Below are 23,401 nucleotides of genomic sequence, written 5' to 3'. Positions count from 1 at the left end.
TGCTTGGTGATTTTAAGTGTCAGCAATAAGGTCAGCAATTCTGCTGCTCCAAATGCTGCCCCACAAGGCTGTATAAGAGCATGACTGACCTTATCTAGTTAGAAAATGTTATGCTAGATGCTCAACAGGCTTTTATTAGCGACATTCAACTGTAACGAGACCTGTAATCACATGGAAAAGTAGCAGCAAAATGAAAATCCCACTTGGAAAAAAAACCCCACCAAAATAATTAAAAGTATCCAATTTGTGCGGAGTCCTGTGACGTCTCTGGCTTTATCCCAGTCCTGCCTAAAGGATCAAGGCTGCAAAATTTCATTTGAAGCCCAGGAATTGACCTGCACTTTCCTGAGGTGCCTGAGCCATAAATACCAGACTTAAAGCAGCAGCTAATAAATAAGGTGTCAGCGGGTAGGCACTAAACTGAACTCAAGACCTACAATCAGCAAATCCTTCAGAAACAGTGTAACTAACAGCTAGCTTATACATGCTGTGCACATCGCCGCATCACTCAGCCTTAACCAGGCTGCTCAAAAATCCGCCTTATGGCTGGCAATTGTATCCAACGAATGGTTTTTACTAAGACTGCATTATCCCTCGGCTCCTGGGGTCGGGTTTTACGAAGCACTAACACCCATCGGCAGCAGGACCGTCTATCAGGTTGCAGCTAATTTCATGGAGGACCACTCCGCTCTCCAGCTGGCCCCGAGGCACTTGCATGATGGATCACTCGCCTTAACTCCTGAACAAAGAAGGAACTTATTAGTATACAGACAGAGCTGTACAGCGAGGCGGTATTTAAGAATTATTTATTCGGTGCCCAAGGTGCATCACCGAATTACAAACATGCACCCCGTCTGAAGGTATTGTGATCTTACTTTGTATTTCCCGTGCTGGCAGAAGAGTGGGAGTGAGACAAAGAGGGAAAAAGGGGTGGGGAGCAATAACGCACTAGAATTACACACAGTTAAGGAGGTTTGTGATTTAATTCAAGATCCTCATTCTGTCCCCAACCCCTCCGCTATTCAACACATAGAATTCGCTGATACAGAGTTTACTGAGCTGTAAATACAGGCTGGCTGGCCTGAGCAAGGGCAGGAGCTTAAATCAAGCTGGTGACTTTGCCCCTTTTCAGGTTAATCAAACTCAGGGGCTAATCATCTTCCAATGCCTGGCCAAAAGTCACCTCGGACCATACTTTTTTCCTTCTATATTCTCCAGCTGTATCATCCAGTTCTCTGTATCAAACCTACTTTGCCCATTTGCAAATGCAAAACCTCCCATCTGCTGAACATCCATTTTTTTGGGGCAGAGCTGTCACCTCAGAAATCATCCTCCTGGCACGCAGCTGAGTGAAAACAGCACAGTTTGGGGGGAACTTTTGTATGAGATCAGCAAATCTGACTGGCAGCTGGAGCCCAGGTGAATGGCTTTAAAAAGATATGCCCAATCCACTGGCAGACAACAGCTGCAGCCCATAATCCCAGAACTGCCTGGAAAAGATGCACACGAAGGGAGCAAAAAGCACCAATATTGCTGAAACTTGGCCACTGCCACTGTTAGAAAGGTATTAAGGCATGAGGAAGAACCAGTTTTTGCTTGTTTATGACCAACTTCTTTACCTTAATGGGTTGTTACAGATTATGGATAGGGTTTTAAATAAAGCTCCGCTTGAGAACAGAAAGCCTCCTTTTGTTCCTGCTCCTTTTTCCTCCTACATCTCCCCATGTATAATTCAAACACTGGGAAATAATGGAAAAGGCTAACAGTGATTGATTGTAGCGTGCAATGCAGTTGTGCATGCAAAGCAGGGCTTAGCACGACCTGAACGCTGCTGCAAATGGGGAGAGCGCAAGGACAGATGACACAAAGGTGTGTGCAAGAGCGCAAGCAATCTCCAGAAACACAGCAGGGCCCTTAGATCATAAATCCCTGTGCATCTGGATGTTCTTGATGTTATTACAATGTATTTTCTTCTCAATGATTTTCCTGTTAAAATGTTTTCAAAAGAACGCAAACATTAGCTTTTCATACATGATATGGCAAAACAAGGAGCAGCGAGACTGAAGATATTCACTTCAATACCAAAATCTAGCAACCGCGAGTGTAATGAAGGGTTTTGCAAAAGTGTAGCTGGTGATGATTTTGTGCCGCTCCACCCTGCTACAGCAATACTGTTTATGTTGTCTGGGTAATGATGCAGGAAAATTTGCTAAGGATCTCCGAATGGTCTGTCAGGTTTGTAGGCAGAACAAACTTTGCTGCCTTCACTGCTACTCACAAGACCCTTCAGGCATTTGTCTCTGCACCCATCAGCAGGTGACAAACCTCCGCCGAGATGGATGGCTTTCTTCCAGAGACCTGGAACAGATATTCTCTCTGCCTACACTGAATCTGCAGCAAGCTGTGTCTTCAAATGCTATCTCTGTCTGATATCTTTTTAATAAATAAGAAAAAAAGAGATAAATCCATGCTTACATCTGTCTACTCATGCAACACATATCTGAAATTGAGGAAGAACACTACGGTACTGACAGCAACCATCTCAAGCAACGTTGCACATCAACTGAATATACAGGTTTTCAAATGAAATCTAACAAAAACTTATGCAAAATGAACCTCAAATAGTGGTTTTCATTCTCCAGAGCTTACACACTTTTTAAGTCTTTCATTAGGCCAAAGATACAAACAGGGAAGATGGCAATCAGTCAGTGACAATGCAGCGTCCTGGAAAAAAACCTTTAAAAGATTGGAGGAGCAACCTTTCCTGAATGCAGGAGACATCAAACCAACCCTCCACTGGGCAACAAACCAGAACCAACTCTACCACAAGTTATGACTGAATTAAGTAATCAACTAAAAATAAGTTTATGCATTTAAGATGCATTCCAGACTTAATTGATAAGTACACAGAAAGGAAATGGTCAGTTAGTAATAATTAGTATTAAATCCGTTAAATAGTTTAAAACCCACTTTCTCTTACACTTCTGAATCTCAGCACTCTGCAGGGCTGTGTTGGTTTCTTCTCTTTCTGCAGGACTTTGGTAATAGTAGAATTTGTAATTTTTTTTTTTTAATTGCTACAAATGTATAAATACCAATGTGAAGAGTACATGGCATTTATACAGTAAGACTGAAAATAGTTACATATGCCTGAGTGAGAACAGAATGCTTCACTTGATTAATAAAAAAAAATCCCTAACTTACTGATGTAGCCCTATAGAGTCAGCATTGCACCTACACTGCACAGAGGTTTCACCAAATATACAAAAATATATTCTTTTGGTTTTACCAAATATTTAAACATATTTACCAAATACTTCGAACCAAGTATAGTTGGAGTTTATGTCGGTTCTGAAAAATTGACTGCTAGCTGACAAATTTAAATAGCTAAATACGTACTCCAAAAATTGATGAGGAAGTGAAGAATATTTCACAGGGAAGTAGGCACCTGTCAAAGTGCTGTTTCTGCTCTGAGCTTCTGCTGAAAGGTTATAATTATTTGAATAATAAAATTTATTTTAATGGAGCAAAAGAATGTAACATGCTTGGGCTGGCTTAAACATGTCTGTTGTTTACAAACATTGCCGATATTCTAGAAAGCTGGAAGACCACAATGTAGGAAATTAGAGAGTTGCACGGTTTGCATTGAAGCTACACCCTGAAACATAATTTAAATGGTTTTATGTGTACACCTACAGAGACACTTAGGCTGGCGTTCAGCTCCTAACTAGAGCTGCCTGCCTGTATTTTACCCGTGAGCAAATGCTAATTCACAGCCAACGGAAAAGAGAGGGCACGTTTAGGATATGACTCTTCACATACTAAAGCAGATGCTTAAAATAAATGCATGAATCACACTAGAAATGCTGTTTTCTTTCCAACGACTACTGAGGAGCTCTAGAGAAGTTGCCCAGAATTTGATGTCTACAATGCAGATATCAAAAGGTAAAAGAGACCAACTCTACCCTCAGTGACTGCCCTATGATTTCTGCTGTAGGTGCTGGTCCTTTGCAGAAAAACAGAGCACTGGTTCACGGTGACCAAGTTTAAGCTGTATCTTTAACATGTAAAAGAAATTAAATAAGCCAAAGCAAGCGTGGAGTGTAAGGCAGAGATGAAATAAATTCGGCAGTAATCATCTGGCTATAAAGAGTAAAACTTCTACTGTATTATCTGGAAAAAGTACAATGTTGAGTTCTCACTGCAGCAACCAAAGATCCAGAGAAGGCAGTTGTTTTAGGGCATCTTCTTGAGATCAAATACCCAAAAATCATTTAAAAATCGAATATGAGCTGCAGAGAAAGCAGCCACCTGCGGTGGCCTGCAGGCTACTCTGGTTTTCTCCTTGTCAGAAGAAAGCCTCTGGCACAGCAATAAATGTTTCCTAACACATTCAAGAGCTGTTAGTTACACATCTGCCATGTGGACGTGTTTGCAACACATTGGAAAATAAATGTACCGGATTGCTACACCCCTGTCAAGTGGTGCTCACCACAGCACACAGAAATCCTACCCAGTAACACCTCTTGAGATAAAGAAACACATCATCTACTATCACCAGCCTTTGCCTGTACATGCTTTTTCTTCAGAAAAAGGCAGCTTCTGGCTCTCCTCTTCCTTACAGCTCTCTCCTTTTTGTTCTTGCATATTCTGTACAACCCATTGCCTTTGCAACTGTTGTTTTTATCATATTTAGTGTATGACTTTCCTTCCTGCTCTTTAAATCCCTCCTAAAAACTTACATAAAGCTTTTCAACCATTTTTTAGGCTCAGGACATTTCATTTTTGGCAGTAATACATGTTCTTGCAGGACCATTATCACTGTATAATTGTGAGATTACAGATGTCTGCTCTACCCAGTGCTGTCAGCAGAGCAAGCCCGTACTTTGCCTTACTGGCAATGGCTGTAGCTGAGACTGGAAGACAAATATTCCCGAGACTCCTTGTCAGGACAAGGATTTAAAAACCTGATGAGTCACCAATATTGAAAGTGTGTTCCCATATTTCCCCAAAGACCAAGCCCTCTGTGAAAAGGACCAAACACATACCAAAAGCATGGTCCAAGCATGAATGTGCATTATAAGACTTTTTTATTATTATTATTATTTTAAAGACGGACATAACAAACCCAACAGATTTCCTTCTGCATTTTTAATAGGTTACTGCTGAGCACGAACCACCTTGGGATAAACATCACAGCAAAGATAACTCACTTTATCTTCACTGTGATGTAGCATAATGACGACTTTACTCGGTAAAGCTCTTTGCAGTGGGAAAAAGATTTTTTCCCCAGCAGAGTATTTATTATCCCAAATTATAGGATATATTTCTGGTGCAATTTTACTGCTTTAATTTTATCATTTTCCCTTTGTAGTCACTTTCTCTGGGGGAAAACACCTGCCTGCACTGCTAGAAAGGGAGCACTGTAATTGAAAAAGGGGCATCATCAGCCCCTCGATGATTAAAGTTAACCTTTTCCCAGTGCAACCACACTAGCACGGACGTTTGTGTGAAGCAGATGGATTTGCCAACCTCTTGGGCTGAAGTTTAATTTCGAATATTTTTGCTTGTCTATAACTTTTGCCCGCAATGGCAAATGTTCATGGGACTGGATCTACACCGGGTTGCAGTCCTGAAGTTGGAATGAAGGTCTGAGCCTTGGATTTATGCTTGAAGCCGGTTTTCACAGCTGCAGCTACTAGAGAAACCAGACCCAGTCTTCTGCGAAGCACAGAAATACAGGCTGAATATAAGGAGTTGATTTAATTCCTTATCCATTCATTATATACTAAATCATGCCGGGAGTGAGAAGTGGAGGACGATGCATCACCTGCTTTGAAAGACCGTGTGATTCCCAGGGAGAGCACAGTGCCTGGGCATGGTCGGGGCAGGCAGAGTACAAATCCCTATCTCATCCAGAGACAAAGTGCAAGGTGTTGTAGTGCTAATGGCCACATTTTATCTCAGCAGAAAATAAATTTTGTTGCTAAAATCAGAGTATTTAGGCAATCTGGGACATGGACTGCTAGCATAAAAACTCATTTTAAGAAGCACTATGGTACTGGCAGCGACCATCTCAAGCAATGGTGCACGTCAACTGAATCTAAAGGTTTTCAAATGAAATCTAATGCAAAGTGCATCTGCAGGGAGAGGTGCGCAGGGTCTGGCCAAGCATGAGCTTTTGGTCCCCCCAGGAGGACATGGGAAGGAGCAGCCACCCACTTTCTTTGCAGGGGGCTCCAGGAAACATGGGGTGTCCTGGCAAATATTAGCTAAGAAAACATGTTTTGGCTGACATCTGGCTCTGGATATAGTGCCTAAATATCAGCATTTTCCATGACTGCTTCATGGCAGGGAAAAATGAAACTAATCTTTTTTGTTGCACTATAATAAAAATAACTTTCTCCAGGACTCTGGGGGAGAGGGGCCATCTATTAAAGAAAAACCTATTGACTACAGTACAAAAACACCACCACAATCTCCTAGCAGGCCTTAGCTACCTGGCACACCAAAGTTAAATGCAAAGTGCCTTTAAATATCCTAAACTTGCATTTGTACAGAGTAGTCACTGACCACCCCAGATGTTTAGAGATGCTATAAATCGAAGGAATAGGATTAACAGCCAAGAAGCTTCAGCAGAAAAAAAATTCTTGCACAAAATTAACCCAGCCTTAGCTAGTCAAGAATGCCACTTTTTAAACTAAGGGATTTAAAGATTATGAGAGGATTTGTACCCATCTGTCACTTTTGGCCTGCTTTCATTTTATAAAGCTTCCTTAGTCAAACTTCACTAAAAATCTTGTCAACATTTGACTATTTTTAGATGAACTAATTTTATTTGGTAGCTCTGATATACTGATTTCCTAAAGGGAAAGATTTACAAAAAGAGGCATTAGGATTTCAAGTCCATTGAAGCTGCACGTTATTAATATTGCATGCTGCTAGAAAGGCCAAATTAACATGCAAAATTGTACCAGAAGCCCAAGCCATTTTAGTGCAGTTCTATTTTGTTCTGGCAAATGGATGCAGCTGAATTCTACCCACTTTGGGAGACAGCCCTGGGGTGAAGGGAGTTAGCTGGGGGTGAAGACTGCGAACCCTTGGAAAATGGCCCTTCCAGGAGGGATGGGAAAGGTTTCCTGGATGGAAAAGTCTGTTCCCTTGCTGTACAAGTGCTCCCCTACATGCAGCACCCTGTTACAATCGGCTGCTGACCCCTTGTAACATGTACCTTAAACATTTGACTTTCTAGTTTCCCTGGCTGACATGTAGCAGAACTCCAGCTGCTCATGATTAAACCCTTGACAGTGCTCTCTGGGATGGGTTTTGTTGATGTCTCATGTAGTCCCCTGCCAGACAAAGTTGTATTTTCCCCTTACATCACAATCATTTTTATTTTCATAATTCTGATTTTTAAAGATAGCTTTCTTCATTTTGTGTGTATCACCAGCAGCTTGATCTTCTCATTGAACTGACTTCGATATGGAAAAACACTAATAAGAAGAAAAATGTCACCAACACAACTGCTCGAGCACTGAATAGCTGGAGCGCTCGGGATCACGAACAGCTGCTGCAATTATATTTAACTGCCCATTTTCTGTGCTTTGCTCACAATCAGATCTTAGTTCAAGAGCAGGTAGCAGCATTTCTGCTTTTGTAGTAAACAAGTGACATGATTAGAATGATGAGTGGGCTCCATTTCCATGTTTTAATCTCTAGAGGTGTCTCTACCTGATTGGGAAGCTGAAATTTTGGCTTATTTACAGTGAGCTGCGCTCTCTGTTCTGAATGTGTGTATATGCTGGGACTCCCCTAAACTAGTTATTTATGTAGCTTCTCATTTCCACATGATTGTTTTATTGCATGATATAAATCCCCAAATGTGTGTTTCGAGCAGTTCTAATCTTTTATTTTCTCTGTACAAACATGCAGTTTTCAATAAAGGAAAATGCTTGCTTTTTCTTCTGACAGGAGTCAGTAATTTCCTCCACTGCATTTTTTCCTTCCTAACAAACTTTTATCAATCAAAATGACTGGAGAGATGAAGTGACCAGACCAGGGAAAAAGATTTACATGATTCATTGGACTGGTAAATTCTGCATTAAAAAAGATAAACAGAAGCAACAGAAAGCAACAACTTTCAAAGCTTGTTTTTTATGCATCATTAAAAACAGGCCATATGTGATTAAACAAATATCCTGTGCCCTCATCTTAACTCTGCTGTCCTTCAAGAACTCATATGACTCCGAGCTCCTTAAGTACATGACGTGTAGTCTGCAAATGGCACCGTACAGGGCTCGAGAGCATTCAAGATCAAAGCAGTTTAAGAGAATCAGGCTTATTTATTGGGTGAGCGCGTGAATATAATTGATATAGTAATAGAGCATTGTAATTACTTGAATTTACTAAAGGTCACAGCCCTGCAAGTACCCAGAACGTGCAGTCTGCAAATGGCATTTTAAGTTGCTCGAGCGCCTTCGAGATCAAAGGATCTTAAGAGAATCATATTGCTAGTGAGTGGGAGTCTGAGTAGGAGTCTGAACAAAGTTGCTAAGTAGTTTGAGCATTTTAAGTACTTCAGGGCACTGCAGCATGAGTACAAAGTAATAGGACAAAATAACACCAGCTTGTCAGTGCTTGGTTTTCCAGAGCTGGACTAGTGATGAGAAACTCAGATGATGGTAATTTTAGCAGGGTGCCACCTAACCAAACAAAAGAGTCATCCGCTTGGGCTGGTGTCTGGCAAACACAATCCAAACAGGATGAAAAACCCAGTTATGAGTTTGAGGCTTCTGCCTAAAACAGCTGGAAGGAAAACGTGGAGCTGAGCTCAGCACGGTTCCCCAAGGGCACCACAGTGCCAGGTACAGTCAGGGGAATAACAGACAAGAAAGTGCCACTAGGGATCAAGAAAAACCCCCAAATGGGGACATGCTAAGTATAAACTCTCTTTTATACTACAAGGCTGCCCGAGGCTGGTTGGTAGGGCTGCGGATCAAAGGAGATGAGTGTTGCAGCTCTCAGCCACAAGTGGTTAAAGTGGAGAAACAGAGAGCAGCATCTTTCAGAGAGAGCTAAGAAACAAAGGATGCTGAGAGATGTGCTACTGAGGGGAGTGCAGTGAGCCAGGCATGCACACACCTGGCGTGGAAACACGTGGCTTGTCCGTACAGACCTCCGTACGCACTGCCAGTCCACTTGTTGCCGTGAATACTAATTCAGCAGTAAAATAATGAACTGTTCTTTTTGTTTGATTCTTTCTTTACAAGGTTGCATAGTTAATTTCAATTTATTTAAACACCAAGAAACTTGGTAAGATTCAGGGGATAGGCATGTAGCATATATTGGTGGCTAATTTTGGAAGATCTGTGAAAAACATCAAGAGCATCTCTTTTTTTCTCTGTAACGGTAAAGACGACCATGCATCAGCACAACTCTGTGATGGTTCTAAAAGCTGGAAGACATTTCTAACTACTTTAAACCAAAATGCTAGTAAAAAGTATTAGCTATAAGTAAGAAAATCTCCAAATTATTAAGACGTAAATATCAAAACTGAAAACCTCTGTAACTGCACTGTTAAAATGCCTCCAACACTCTACAAATTATCTGGTTTTGGCCATCAGCATGCATCATGTCACATTTAAAAATCAGACTCTGTGACTGTCCAGTACACTCTCAGCTAAGTGAGCCCCTGAAATAAGTTAGCAGTAAAGGAGAAAACAGCAGAAATCAGGTCGCACCACTTGCAGAGACAATCAACATCAGTGCATTACAAAAGACAAAGAGTTGTTAGAAAAATAACTGTCCTTTCAGCTAGTTAGTATTCAATCACTGAAGTGGAAAATCTTCTGTCTCAACTTGATTTTAGGAGAAAGAAATATTTTACTGAGTCACCTTACACCTTTGAGGACAAAGTTCAATTTGCTGGTACAAGCACTAGTATTCAGGAGAAAGACTGAAAGTGAGCAATTTCTTTTCAGTAAAATGTAACTTAGAAAGAAACACAAATATACCTGCTTCATCATAGGATACAGTCAATTTTTCCAGCATTTCTCGATCAATTGATAAAATCTGCTGTTCCAGGATGGTTTGGTAAGACAGCACACTGTTCTCCTTGTCTTTCTCATAGTCTTGAAGATGTTGTTTTAGGACTTCAGGCAGACGGGACTTCACATATTCTGCTGCCGACTATGTAGAAAAGAGGCAAAGGTTTAATTAATACATTTTCTTTTGAAAAGCTTTATGCCTACCCATAGCAAATTTTTTTTTCTTTTAAATTTAAAGCTTTCTCAAATGTAACTCCTCACAATAAAACACTCTTAATGCTACTAACTCCATGGTGCAAAATCCACAGGTCATTTATCTGCCAAAATGACCCCTGCCCACCCAAAAATTCCAGATCGTTGGGGATATAATGAACGAAATTCCCGAGCTGAAGCATAACCACTCTTCGGCAGGGAGTTTATGGCAGTCCAGAAAGAGTTACCCATGCTGGACTAGACACATACATACCACAACAGCTCAACTTCTTCATTGTTAACATATTCTGAAAATATAACTACGAAATATGTCATCCTTATTCTAAATTTTAAAGTACAAAGTGACAGAGTGGAATCACTTCACCTGCTATTGATATCGAACCAGGCTCAGATAGGGAGATAGAAGTGAATGTTAACAGCATTAAAAAATGACATACATACATACATATACATGCACATCCACACATGGAAAATTCTTTAAAATTTTTTTCTCTGACTGCTCAAGGCCATAAGAAAACAGAAATTAACACAAGGTGGCATGGTTGTACCAATGTTATGGAGCCTTGTGTAAAAAAGTGCATGGTAGTAACTAATAAGAGCATCTGCCTCTGGAGAGGTGTTGGTGCTGCCAGGATCCCTGCCACCACTGGAACAGGTCTCTCCCTCGGGGTTTGGGCTCAGACACCTTGGTGAGACCCAAACACAAACCAGCTTTCTGCTTTTTAAGCATTGGCATCCCTCTCTTGCAAGTATTACACTCCCACTTAAGAGGGACTAGAAAGTCCCTTTTTCTGGCATGGTTTTGGGCTGTTTTGGGGTTTTTTTGCTTTCCATCTCTGATACAAATGTAACTGGAAAAGGAAGATGTAGCAAAGGCTGCTGCCCAGTGCTCCAGCTTTCCTGCCAACCTCAAGACCAAAGGAAAAAAAAATGATAACAAGGTTGTATTATTTCAGGCCTGGAACTGACCAGAAGTTACCTCTACTCAGCAACAGGCTCTTCCTGGGTTTATATTTAATTTTCCAAAGTCAATTGCTGATTAAATTGCAACCTTAAAATATCACTGGAGTTGTGTTCAATTTTTCTGCAAGCTAAGCCATGTGAGACGAATGAAATTATTCTAGGAAAACGAAACGAACTCTCCACATGAGTACAGCATATTTAATGTTACATTTTAATAGTGGTTTTCTTCCAAGGGAAGGCCAAAAGATACGCTGTATACTAATTATTTTAGTCCAAGTTCAGGCATTTGTGTTTAATGTTTCCTTTGAGAAGAGGTTTTACTCTGCAGGGGGCTATTTTTGTGCTCTCCCTAAGGCAGCAATTCTGAAGACCAGAAAACAAAACAAGAATTTATACATACTCATTTTCTGAAATACATCTTGTGCAGCTGAGTGAATATTTGCATACTACTCGCTATAAATACATAAGGAAAAATACCCATGCTGTCCCGAAGATCTTACAGCTCAAGTAAAAATCAAGAGACAGATGGGTACAAGCAGATGGGAAAACCATTGAGACCATCAGCTGTGGTTGGCGTGACGGACAGCCATCGCGAGCCACATGCAGCCCAATTGTCAAGTCTTTCCATAGGCATCGAGGCCGAGGATTACACCGATCTCAAGTGTGATCTCACAGGTGGGAATTTTTCCCCCACAGTGAGAAGCAAAACCCAACACTCTTGCTTAGTCCACTGCCTTTCACATTACATCTAGATGTCATTAAAAATTTAAACTGTAAAGTAATGATGAAACCAATACAAACTCCTCTCCTTTTCTAGCAAGAAAGGTGATCAGCCACATCTGAGTAATTACATCCCTAGCTGCACTGCACCAATGAGATGGATAGTACTATATTTTATTCAGTACAAAAGTAATTTTATCTAGGTTTTAAAAAGTCACTCCAGTACCTGGAACATTAAAAAAGAAAAAGTGTAAGGGTGTGAGTGCATGTGTTTATGCATGTGCTTGGTATTAAAGAAACCAAGAAGCTAACTGTACCGGGTGAATAAAAATTAAACAACATTTTAAAAAGAAAGACTTCCACCATTTCCACGCTCTTCCATCTTACCTCAATTCTCATTGCACAGACCACAGTATTCAACATCTGAGTAGATCACAAACTTCCCCTGTGTGTATCCCTTACCGATTTCGGCGCAGACCGCAGCCCAGAGACCCCTTTGCGGGATGCTGCTCACGGGCAGCCCGCTGGCAGAGCATCCCACCACTCCGGCCAGCCTGCCGGCAGCTCAGCCGCTTATCCTCCAGCCAGCACTGGGGTTCCCCCGCTCTCACGAAATCTATTTTCATTAATATATGTATTTGTGTCACAGGCGGAAGTTAGGGGGAAAAACTCATTTCACTACTTTGAGGCTTCAAAATAGCTTTATCCTCTTTTCCTCTGTATGGTCCCTCTAACTCCTGCAGGAAGGAATTACAAACATGGCTGAGGTCAGGTGTTTTCCAGGAGCAGCTATTAGTTATAGGCGTACAACTAATTGTACAATATCTGCTGGTCAGTCTTCCTCATCACCACCCCTACAAGAAAGCAGCTTGGAGCCCTAGGCACTGCAGCAGAGAGAAATGCAAAGAAACGGTGGTCCTGCTCATGCAGGCACCTTCCCACAGATCACTGCTTCAAAACAACAACATAACAGAAATAAATGCACACTGCTGAACTGTCACCTCTCTCGGTCACGATAGCCTCCTATTTTCTGGCAGGAATTTATCCATTTCTTTTATAAAACTGAAACTGCAGCATCCCCTGTGAATCTGTTTTCAGTCTGAAGCACTCTTCTCCAAATTAAATAAAGGATTGACTTTAATACCTATAATTGACTTTAAGGTATTTCATCCTACCATGGAAAAATAGTATTTCATATGTATAGAATCAATTTTAAAATATCTACATACAATGAAATATACTTGCAGAGCTTATTCACAAAACCCCCACGTTTCTCTATTCACTAAAAAAAATCCCCTACATAAAAATCGCATCAGGAACTGCTGAAATCCCTCACTGTGTAGTAACCTGAACCTTAAATGCAGCCAGCATCCTTCTGTAACTACCAGATTTGCCCACATTTTTTAATTGATGAGAAATATATATACCCAAAGTAAATTTTCTTTTTATAAATTATGCTAACCGCCTGCTAAAATTTGCTCTGCTTTTCTGAAGTTTATCTTTCTGGGAGCTCCTTTGTACGTGGGGAAGTAAAGGTCTAAAATGGTTAATTAAAGGCTTCTTTATGAACCTACTTCAAAAGTCAAGTGGCGGCTTGGCAAAGCAGTCTCCTTACACAGCTATATTGGGCAATTTTGGAAAGGCTTTCAACACACGGTAGAGTACTTGGTGTGTGGAAAACCACCACACTCACAAGGGACAGTTGCATCCTTGCTCATCCTCATCACATTCTGCAGGCTGCTACAGCTCAACACATCCCACAGCCTGGCTTCACCAACCCAGCTGACCTTTAAAATTCAGGTTTTCACCAAAGCAAATGCAGGGACCTTGCATATTTCTGGCACTGGAAACACTCAAGCAGGACTCATTAAATTGTGTTATCGGCTGATAAACACCAGTCAGTGGAAAACCCTCTCCAAGTGGCGATGCCCTGGGAATCTGCTTGCTTTTCGCCCCGTGGTGGAGTTGGGTAGGAGGAGCAGGACGGCAGAGCTTCAGGGCTGGCTCCCGAACTGCGCGTCTCTCCACGCAAATACTTGTACACAGAGAAGATACACCTCCATGGGCATAAGCGTAAACATGCAGGAAGCGACCCCAGTACTCTATGACAAAATGCGTTAATTAAGACAGCAAGTGTTAAGCATCTCCACGACCCCATGAAAAACAAGCACTGCAAACAAGAGCTGTGGGAAGATCAGAACACTGGCACATAAGGCAACTGAAGGATCTAATTAGCTGGAATGGCCATTATTTATAAACACAGATTTCCAATTTAAAAAATGGAAGATGGAGACTTTATTGCCTCAGACCCGCACTCTGCACTGATTCCCATGATTTACAGGGAGAGGAGGAAACCCACAAATTTATGATCTTAATATTCTTGAGACAATTCATTCTGCCTGCCCAGCTACTGCAAACATTCAGAGAGCATGGGAAAATACAGGATCCATTTTAGAGTGTGGTAGTGCTGTTATAGCACGTACACCAATAAAGGGTTTAAAAACCAATCAAGATTCCTCTATCGCATCTTGCTGCCTCTCCTTTTTATGTTTCCCTCCCCTCCAAAGACAGATGGGTCACTACAACAAGTTTACTTCTTCAGAGATGATACACCATGAACTGCTGGGCAAGAACAGAATTCACCTTATGAAAAAGAGGAATTTCAACTTTGCTCACCTCCTGGTTTACCGCAGGGAAATAATTTTTTAAGTAGGATCAAGTGAGTTTGACAAATAAAAGCCTGAGGTGTGTACAACAAATGAACATGGGTGTAAACCTTGTGGAAAACAGTGTTGGCCATGATAATCTCATGGGAAGGAAACATAACAAAGAGTAAAGTGGGACTGATCTGTGGACCCTATTAGACATCTCTATAAGAACTGCGGAGAATACTCAAAACGAGCTGGAAGGAAATTAGTACAGTATCAAAACTAGAATATAATTGGGCAATAAGAGAGGCTCAGTAAATAATTCACAAGACTAGATTGTTAATACAGATGATATAAGTTACTGAGAAAGGAGGCTTTGGAAATAAAGAAGTGCCCTGCACATCAAGAGAGTATTTGCTCTTCTAGGTCCCGTCTGTAAAAGGGAGACAAACCTGCCAAAAGTCATCACGTAAAAAAGAGAAGCAGAGAGCACTACCGTAGCGCAGGTCCACCACACACTGAATGAAAAATAAAGTAGAGGGGTTGGGGTTTTTTAACCAGGAACTGGAATAATCAACTAAAGCACAAGATGTAACGAAGTACTGCAACTACTCAGGTATGTTATAGGAAATATATTTCAGAGCACAGGTTGTCCAGCAAACTTGGAGTGTGCTGGTGATAGCAGCAAAGACCAGTTTGGGTATGGGATGTTCCAGCACTGAGAAGCCCCCTAAGATAGGGAAGGCAAAAGACAACTTTAATGAAGGTGATGATTAATTCTTCAGGGAGAAAACAACACAATAAAGACCAAGGACTTTAAAGGAAAGGCACTTAAAAGGTCTCTGAGGCTTGACAGTACAGAAGGACCAAGAGCTGCAACTCAAAGGAGAAAAGAAGGTATGGGGAGCAAACATTTCCTTAGAGAAATGATGTGAGTGAAAACTATCCCAATGCAGAAACAACCTAGGAATTAACCTGGCTAAGTCACAAGCTGCTCAGTGATCTCAAACTCGAGAAGGACACATATACACAGTCAGAATACCATGTGAATATATGTTGTGGTTTCACATGACAATAAAAGAATAACAAACACTGAGAAACAAATGGAGGCAAAAGAAAAAAATTACTTGGAGCTAGCAAAGGTAGCAAGAAAAGGTTTGACAAGTCCATTTTTAATAAGAAAAAAGCCAGGCAAGATGTTGCTCTACTGCTCAGCAGAGTAGAAAAGCTATTGACAGATGCTGCCATAAAAGCTGAAGTATTTAATGTCTTTTTCTGCTAGAGAACTCAATATCTTTACCTTGCTGCATTCAACTGGCAGCTAATATCAGAGGCAAATAACCAAAATCTCAAGACAGAATAGGGAAAGAACATGTTAGAAAGTGCTTATAAAGATTAGATATTTTCCAGCTGGCTGGGCCAGATGAAATTCATTCAGGTATACATTGGTAATGGGCTGAAACAATCTCTTTAATGACCTCTGTCTTTGAAAATTCACAGAGGATGGCGAGACTCTATTTGGAAAGGGCAAATGTCAGGGCTACGCTTAAAATAGTATAAAGGGAGAGAAACAGAATTACAGACTAGTCAGTTTAACTTTGATGCCTAAAAAATGGGATAAAAGATCAAATGATTTCTACACACACCAAAGCACCAAGATTTGTAAAGCGCGGAGAGCAAAGTGGTTCTCTCAGGGCATAAGAAGAGCTGCTAATTCAGTTCCTATCAACTGCAGTCTAGGGAGCAAATGCTCCCTGGCTCATTCCAGCAAACATGCCTGTGCTTAGAAGTCTTAGTACCACTGATCACATCATCAGCACAGACAAATCTTTCATGCTATTCTCTTAAGCCTTAGGGGATCACAGAGAAATAGCCTTCCATGTAAATTAGGATACTGAATCCCATGCAGATTAAGCATTTCAGAGAATCTTCCAGGATTAAGATGCATCTCCAGAGTCCCCCTGGACCCAACATGTCTGTTTGGTGCTCCTGGGGAGCGGACGCAGAGTGTGGAAGCCTGTCACTGCCACCATCTAACCTTCATTCACAGCTCAACCATTTCAATGCTCACGGAAAAGATTTCAGCTAGAGGAGCTTTTTGAAATATATAATGATCCCATTCAGAATTTCACATTCCACATTTCAGACTAGCACTCCTTAGCAAAAATACCTTTATATACAGACTTCTGGACTCATGTCTTTAAAACACACCACCACACACACACATCATTATTCCAGGAACAGTGCACTTATTAGATATCTCCTAACAGGATGGTAAAATCCATGGCATCATAAGTTTGTGGACAAGAAACGTATTCCAGAGAGTCCATCAGTGATTTTTTTGTAGCAATGCTATAAGGCTTTCCTGTTTATTTAAAAAAAGTACAGTACAAAAATATATATATTTACACACACACACATACATACATATATATATATATATATAAAATCAGATTGGTAGGTTAAAGAAATCACATCTCAGATTAAATAAAGACCTGAAAGTCAATTGCCCCCTGACCCACTTCATTCTGGTAGAGATGTCCCTGCTTCCAGGGGTGAATTAGGACAACTTTATGAGCACACTCCCTCTGCCCAGCCATATCATTTTTAAACACGGTGCAGCGTATGGAGTATTTGTTCCCATTTTACTGTATAAACAAATCAGTTGTAAATGGCATCCTGATGCTCTGTTGGGTGCTTACTATAGGAAGGAAACGGTTAAAGAATATTCTTTGGGTTCCTGCCTCCCTGAGAGCTAAACTTAATGCAGACGAACCACCTTTTCAACCTATTCGCACTGCAATGCAGGAAAGGCTGGTGTTGATTGAAGGAGATACAAAAATTCTGCCTCCAGGCCCACATGTGCCACTTCAACTGATTTCAGAGAAATATACGTACATCAGCGCTGACTCTTATGTCTCACACCTGGCATTTAGGATCGGATGCCTTCCCGTCATCAGCATGAACCATGAATAACTCCACTGAAGTCAGTGGGATTTTGCTGAGGCAAACCTCTTGGAATAAGGACATGAAGCTATGAATAGTTATTCAAAAGGAAAACATATGATAGCAAAACATAATCTGCTCTCAAGAGGATAAGACAAGATCTACAAATGGCACCAAGACAAACATTTTGCCCTCTAAAGCAAGGAACTATTTAAAGAACAAACATGCCAAAAGAAACCCATTAGTAGTTTTCCTGTAATACAAACTTTTGGTACACTTAGCCTATTATTTCTATTTAAAAGTGTCCTTTTTCTCCAAAATAAATATTCAAGTAAATAATTTACTATTGATGAATATGTATCCTAAGAAAACAAAACTTACAACTTAAAACAAAGTTATTAGCAAAAGCATGATACCTGAAAACATTTGGGCAACTCAGAAATCCTCTCCTAGGACTTTCAACAAGACTGAACACCAAACCCACCACTATTTATTTTGCAATCCATGCACAATTTATTTCCATAGCAGGAAAAATATTAGCCTCACAAACATCTTTAGTTAATCAGAAGCTATATAATCATGAGAAAATTAACCTGATTCCAAGGAGATGTATAAAGTTCGAATTAGTATTCACACTGGATTGTCAGAGATATATTAAATCCATAATTACAGTAATCCACAGCTGCTTCAACTGTAGAAAATAATGAATTGCCCAGTGAGAACTGGTGTCCATGAAATGGAAAGAAAAGGCCATCTGTTGTGGAGCTTTGCTCTGACTTTATGCTTTGAGCACGGAGAGCTTGATCTTCTTTGACACAGTCTATACGTGGATTTATGGCTACAAGCAATCCAAATAACCGTATCACCAAACAGAAAGGATAAAAATAAAAACTGATGATCATTTATGGCTTTAAATTATGCATTTTAGTTTCTTCCCTAAGATAGTACTTGTCACTCACTTCTTAAATAGACTTATTTAAATGTCCTAGAATGAGAAGCAAGTAAGTCAACAAAATTTGTAATGTAAAAATTACATGTTCTGTTCTCCCTCCCACTCCCTCCAACATTAGTCATATAGAAATGTGTGACATTGCAGTGAGCATACACGCAAATGTTGGCATGGTACTCGTTAATCTATGACACAGATCAGAAGAGGTAAGAATAAATGGAAAACAATTATTTTCCATCTTCCAATGAGGGAGTGGTTAGTTAAATACTTGTACAAGTCATTTTTTAATAACTAATTTTAATTGATTAATTAAAATTAACAAAAACATGCTCCATGTGATATAGCCAAGCAGTCACTCATTCTACAGATGGGGAAAGAAACAAAGCACAGAGACTGATTTGTCAGAGATTTCACTGCAAGTGGCAGAGCTACACGAGTACTCTGGAATCTGGACATCTAATCATAAGATTAATTTTATCAAGGCAAGGGGGAGAATTATGATTATCTTGTCTGGCATCTTGAATCAGGACCACAGGACTTCCCCATCTCATTGTTTGAATGAATAAGTCATTTTGAAAAATATGCGACTGTTTCAGAGACAGAGAATCTTCCATAGCCCTTGAAAGTTAATTATCTTTACTGTTAGAGGATAAATTCACATACCACAGAAAATGTTCACATTATTTCCAATCTGATTCTGCTATTATCTATGACTTTCAGCCACTGAATCAAGTAAAATGTCTGCTCACCTACATTCCTCTTTATCATGTAAATACATGCAAATTGATCAAATCACCCCATTATCTTCTCATTGATAAACTCAATAGATGCAGCTCATTGAATGGCACATTATTACATGTCACATTATCTCGCACCCTTTCTAATCTTTTCAAGCATCCATATGGTTCTCCTTTGAATGCTCCTATTTTCCAGCTTTGGTCTTTAGGGGTAATCATCACAGCAAGGCAACACACCACAGAGGAAGACTTACTAATACGAAAACCACTTCCTTACTTTTATTAACCATTTGCATTATGCTTATTGGCTCACCATTGCCTTGAGATCTCATGTACAGTTCATGCAGCCCCAAAATCTTTTATGACCTACATTGTGCAATATTATATATACACACTTAGAGTTGATTATACTCGAATGCATGCTACTTGCATGCATCTACCTGACAAATGAGTCAAACTTCTCTGGATTGTTAACTGAATGTCATTATTTATCACTTCTCCAATCTTTGATTAAATTATTAAGTCACACCCCTGCAAGAGCCAGGACGGCTCTCCTTATGAATATACCCACTCAACAATTTCTCTATATAATTATCCTGAAGTCTACCACACAACCCAAATTTAATCCCTTTAATACATACCTTATTGATTTTAAAGTATTCAAAATAGCACGTACATCAAGTCAAAACACATGTTCTTGTAAGTTTTGGCTAACTGCTATGAGAACTATTATTATTGCTAAAAACAATCAAATGCTTTGATTCATACAGCTCTGAAGTTGAATACAGCTATGAAGTGGAATCCTACTCACAACGAAATCAAGTATATTCTCATTAATGAGCATGGATGATGGGACAGAGCGCGCCCTCAGCAACTTCGCAGATGATACAAAACTAGGAGGAGCACTTGATACACCAGATGGATGCGCTGCCACTTAGAGGGACTTGGACATGCTGGAGAAATGGGCTAACAGGAACCTCATGAAGTTCAGCAAAGGGAACTGCAAAGTCCTGCCCCTGAGGAGGAACAACCCCAAGCAGCAGTACACACTGGGGGCTAACCAGCTGGAAAGCTGGTTGAAGAAGGACCTGGGGGTCCTGGTGGACAACAAGCTGACCACGAGCCATCAATGTGCCCTAGCAGCAAAGAGGGCCAACAGCACAATGGGCTGCATTAGGTAGAGCGTTGCCAGCAGGTCGAGGGGTGATCCTTCCCCTCTGCTCAGCACTGGTGAGAGGCATCTGGAGTGTTGGGTCCAGTGCTGGGCTCCCCAGTACAACAGAGACAGGGACATACTGGAGTGAGTCCAGTGAAGGGACATGAAGATGATTAAGGGACTGAAGCATCTGTCATGCAAGGATAGGCTAAGAGAGCTGGGACTGTTCAGCCCAATGAAGAGAAGGCTCAGGGTGATTTTATCCATGTGTACAAACACAAATGATAGAACCAGGTTTCTCTCAGTGGTGCCCAGTGAATGGGCACAAACTGAAATACAGTAAATTCCATTTAAACCTATGAAAAAAAAATTTTTATGGTGCGAGTGGTCAAACACTGAGGCAGGTTGCCTGGAGTAGCTGTGGAGTCTCCATCCTTGGAGACAGTCAAAGCCCAACTGGACATGTTCTTGAGCAGCCTGCTCCAGCTGCCCTGTCTCCAGCAGAAGTTGGACTGGATGGTCTCCAGAGGCACTTCCAACCTCAGCCCCTCTGTGACTCTGTAAAAATATTTCCAGAGAATTCAATGGGATGGCTACTCTACCCAGAATATTTATTTTGGTTGTTTAGACAACCGCATGTATGCACCCAAAAATGTTTAGTAAATATATTAAGAATAATAAGAGGAGTTATTACCCTAGTAAAAGGAGATGCATTAGCACTTAAATTGCATATGCACAGACACAAACTCTGAATCTTAATTGTGCTAGGAAGCCAATTATTATTCATGCCCTTTTTAGAAGAATTGAGATTAGCGGATAAAATAAACTGAAAATTAGCCACAGACAAAGCACTTATTTTATAACACTCCTGTTATTCTTAACAAATAGGAAGCTGAAGCTTATTGTAAAGGTGATGTATTTCATAAATTCTGGAAGATGCACAAGCACAGACACAAAAGACAAACAATAATTAGGACTACTGTATCCACATGGCCATATGTAAAGGACATTATTATTTGGCATATGAGACTAATATCTCTATTGGCCAAAAGGCAAGATTTAGCTAATGGAACAAAGCAAAATATGTTTGAATGAATTACTACAGGAAAAAAAAAGTCAAGATTTAACCAAAATTTTATGCTAATTAGTTGTAACTATTAACATAGATGAACTGAGTGTTAAATTAGGAAATGTTAAAAAAGGTTTAAAAATGCATTAAAATACTTCTTCACTACCAGTTAACAGTGCAGAAAAATCTAGGTCCCAAATTACAATTTATGGTTGCAAGCGATTACTAAATATAAATGCCTATACAGCTATACCAGCAGGGACTGCATTTGCTGAAGACCTGCCAGAAAAATTTCACCCAACCAGGATGAACTGAAACATTTTCTTATATTACTGTAATCAAATCTAAGCAATGGGGGATTTTTTTTTTTTTTTTTTTATACTGGCATAAAAAAAGCAGAAGTGAGATAAAGAGAAATAACACTGAAAATGAGGGCTGAAATGTCATAAGAACAACTAACATGACAAGAGTATTGAACTGCTCATTTTTCAAGTTAGGCATCCAGCATTTTTTGATATAGAAAAATACTGCATTTTGTATTTTACCGAGCTCATCAAGTTAAACACAGAAGATGAAAAAAATCAGTTTTGCAAAATAAATGCAACTTTGTACAACTCCTGAAAAAACGATGTTTAAAACTTTGTGACTGTAACCTTGCATCAATGCAGGTCCTGAAATGAAAGCCTTCATCAGCAATTAAAGTACCTTAAAACTACCAGGGGACTTCTACAGGTGTTTCTGTGCAGATGCTTTTCCAAATAGTAGTGGGATACAGGATGGTTTATGAAGAATCAGTTTTACCAGAAGCCTTTCATTCTGCTACTTCAGTTGAAGGAAAAATGTATTTATAGCCTACTAGACTCAATTAAACAGCAAGAAGCATTCTTCCTTCTTTGCCATTGTTCTCTCCCTCCAAGCAAAGAAAGAGTGAATATAGTGGAGTATTTTAGTCTAAATGGTCTCCCCTGATTTAGAGACATCACTTTCTGTCAAGCAGAAATCATCACAAGAACTAGAGTCAGTCTCGGCTGAAACACTCTAAGAATTAGTTTGTTATGCAGGGGACCAAAAAGACTATTTTCACCTGCTTAGAATTTTACCAAAACTCAACCATCTAGTCAGAAACCTATATTCTATTTTAGATTCTTATTCTGAAAAAAACCCAAACCAAAACCAAAACCCAAAACAAAAAAACCATAGTCCAAATAATTTAATTTATCTAGAGAATGAAGTTAAGGAACAAGACATTACTTTTCCCACTGTAAAAGTCACAGTTTTGGCAAACACTTCCTTAAATAGCTTCAGCTTGATACCACCTCAGTCACGCAGAGCAGGGGACTGCACATGCAGGGCACTCGTACTTATTGGGATGTCTCCATGATAGAGCAAGGCATTGCTATCGGGTGATAGATGAAGAGACCAGCACACAAGACACCTTATATACAGCTGGGAACTTGCATCTCCTACGATGCCCAGCACAGAAACGTGCCAGTATTGCTTGTGTCCTTTGCCACCTACCATCTGTTTGATTGCACGGTGTGAAGTGTGCTCAGAGGAATGCTGGTCAGGACTGGTAGACCGAGGCTTGCTGACCATTACTTTTAGCTGAAGTAATTTGTACAGATGGTTCATACAGAGCTGTTCTGTATTTGCAGGCTCTCATGCAGAAAGGCAGGTACACAGACGCCGACCTGTGAGTCACTCCTCAGGATTTAGGTTGTGGCACAAGGTAAATAAATGTTCTGCCCTTCTGCATTACGATTTTATAACTGTGTGTGGAAGACAGGTATGGTTCATTCTAAAAAGTAAAGTATAAGGGTTTTTTTAATGGACTTAAAAGAATAGGGGAAGCACAGTATCAGACATGCACTGGTTCCCACTCTGCTGCTCTGGGCGCATTTTCCCCCAAGAACTAGGGTACTTGCAAGCCTCCCATTGCTCCTTTTCACAATAC

The 23,401-nt window shown here is 40.3% G+C and overlaps 1 protein-coding gene across 2 annotated transcripts in view; it reads right to left on the bottom strand.

Annotated features, from left to right (window-relative positions):
- The window catches only part of PPM1L (protein phosphatase, Mg2+/Mn2+ dependent 1L), a 109,183-nt gene that overhangs the window by 22,876 nt on the left and 62,906 nt on the right, over positions 1-23,401 (bottom strand). For both annotated transcript variants that reach the window (XM_069792820.1, XM_069792819.1), the window contains exon 2: positions 10,014-10,188. In XM_069792820.1, coding sequence (XP_069648921.1) covers positions 10,014-10,188 — 175 coding nt within the window. The remainder of the gene's footprint in view (positions 1-10,013; positions 10,189-23,401) is intronic.

Source organism: Haliaeetus albicilla, chromosome 9 (assembly GCF_947461875.1).
Source record: "Haliaeetus albicilla chromosome 9, bHalAlb1.1, whole genome shotgun sequence".
NCBI lineage: Eukaryota > Metazoa > Chordata > Aves > Accipitriformes > Accipitridae > Haliaeetus > Haliaeetus albicilla.
The sequence above is the reverse complement of the archived record's forward strand: the minus strand, read 5'-3'. Positions and strand labels throughout refer to the sequence as shown.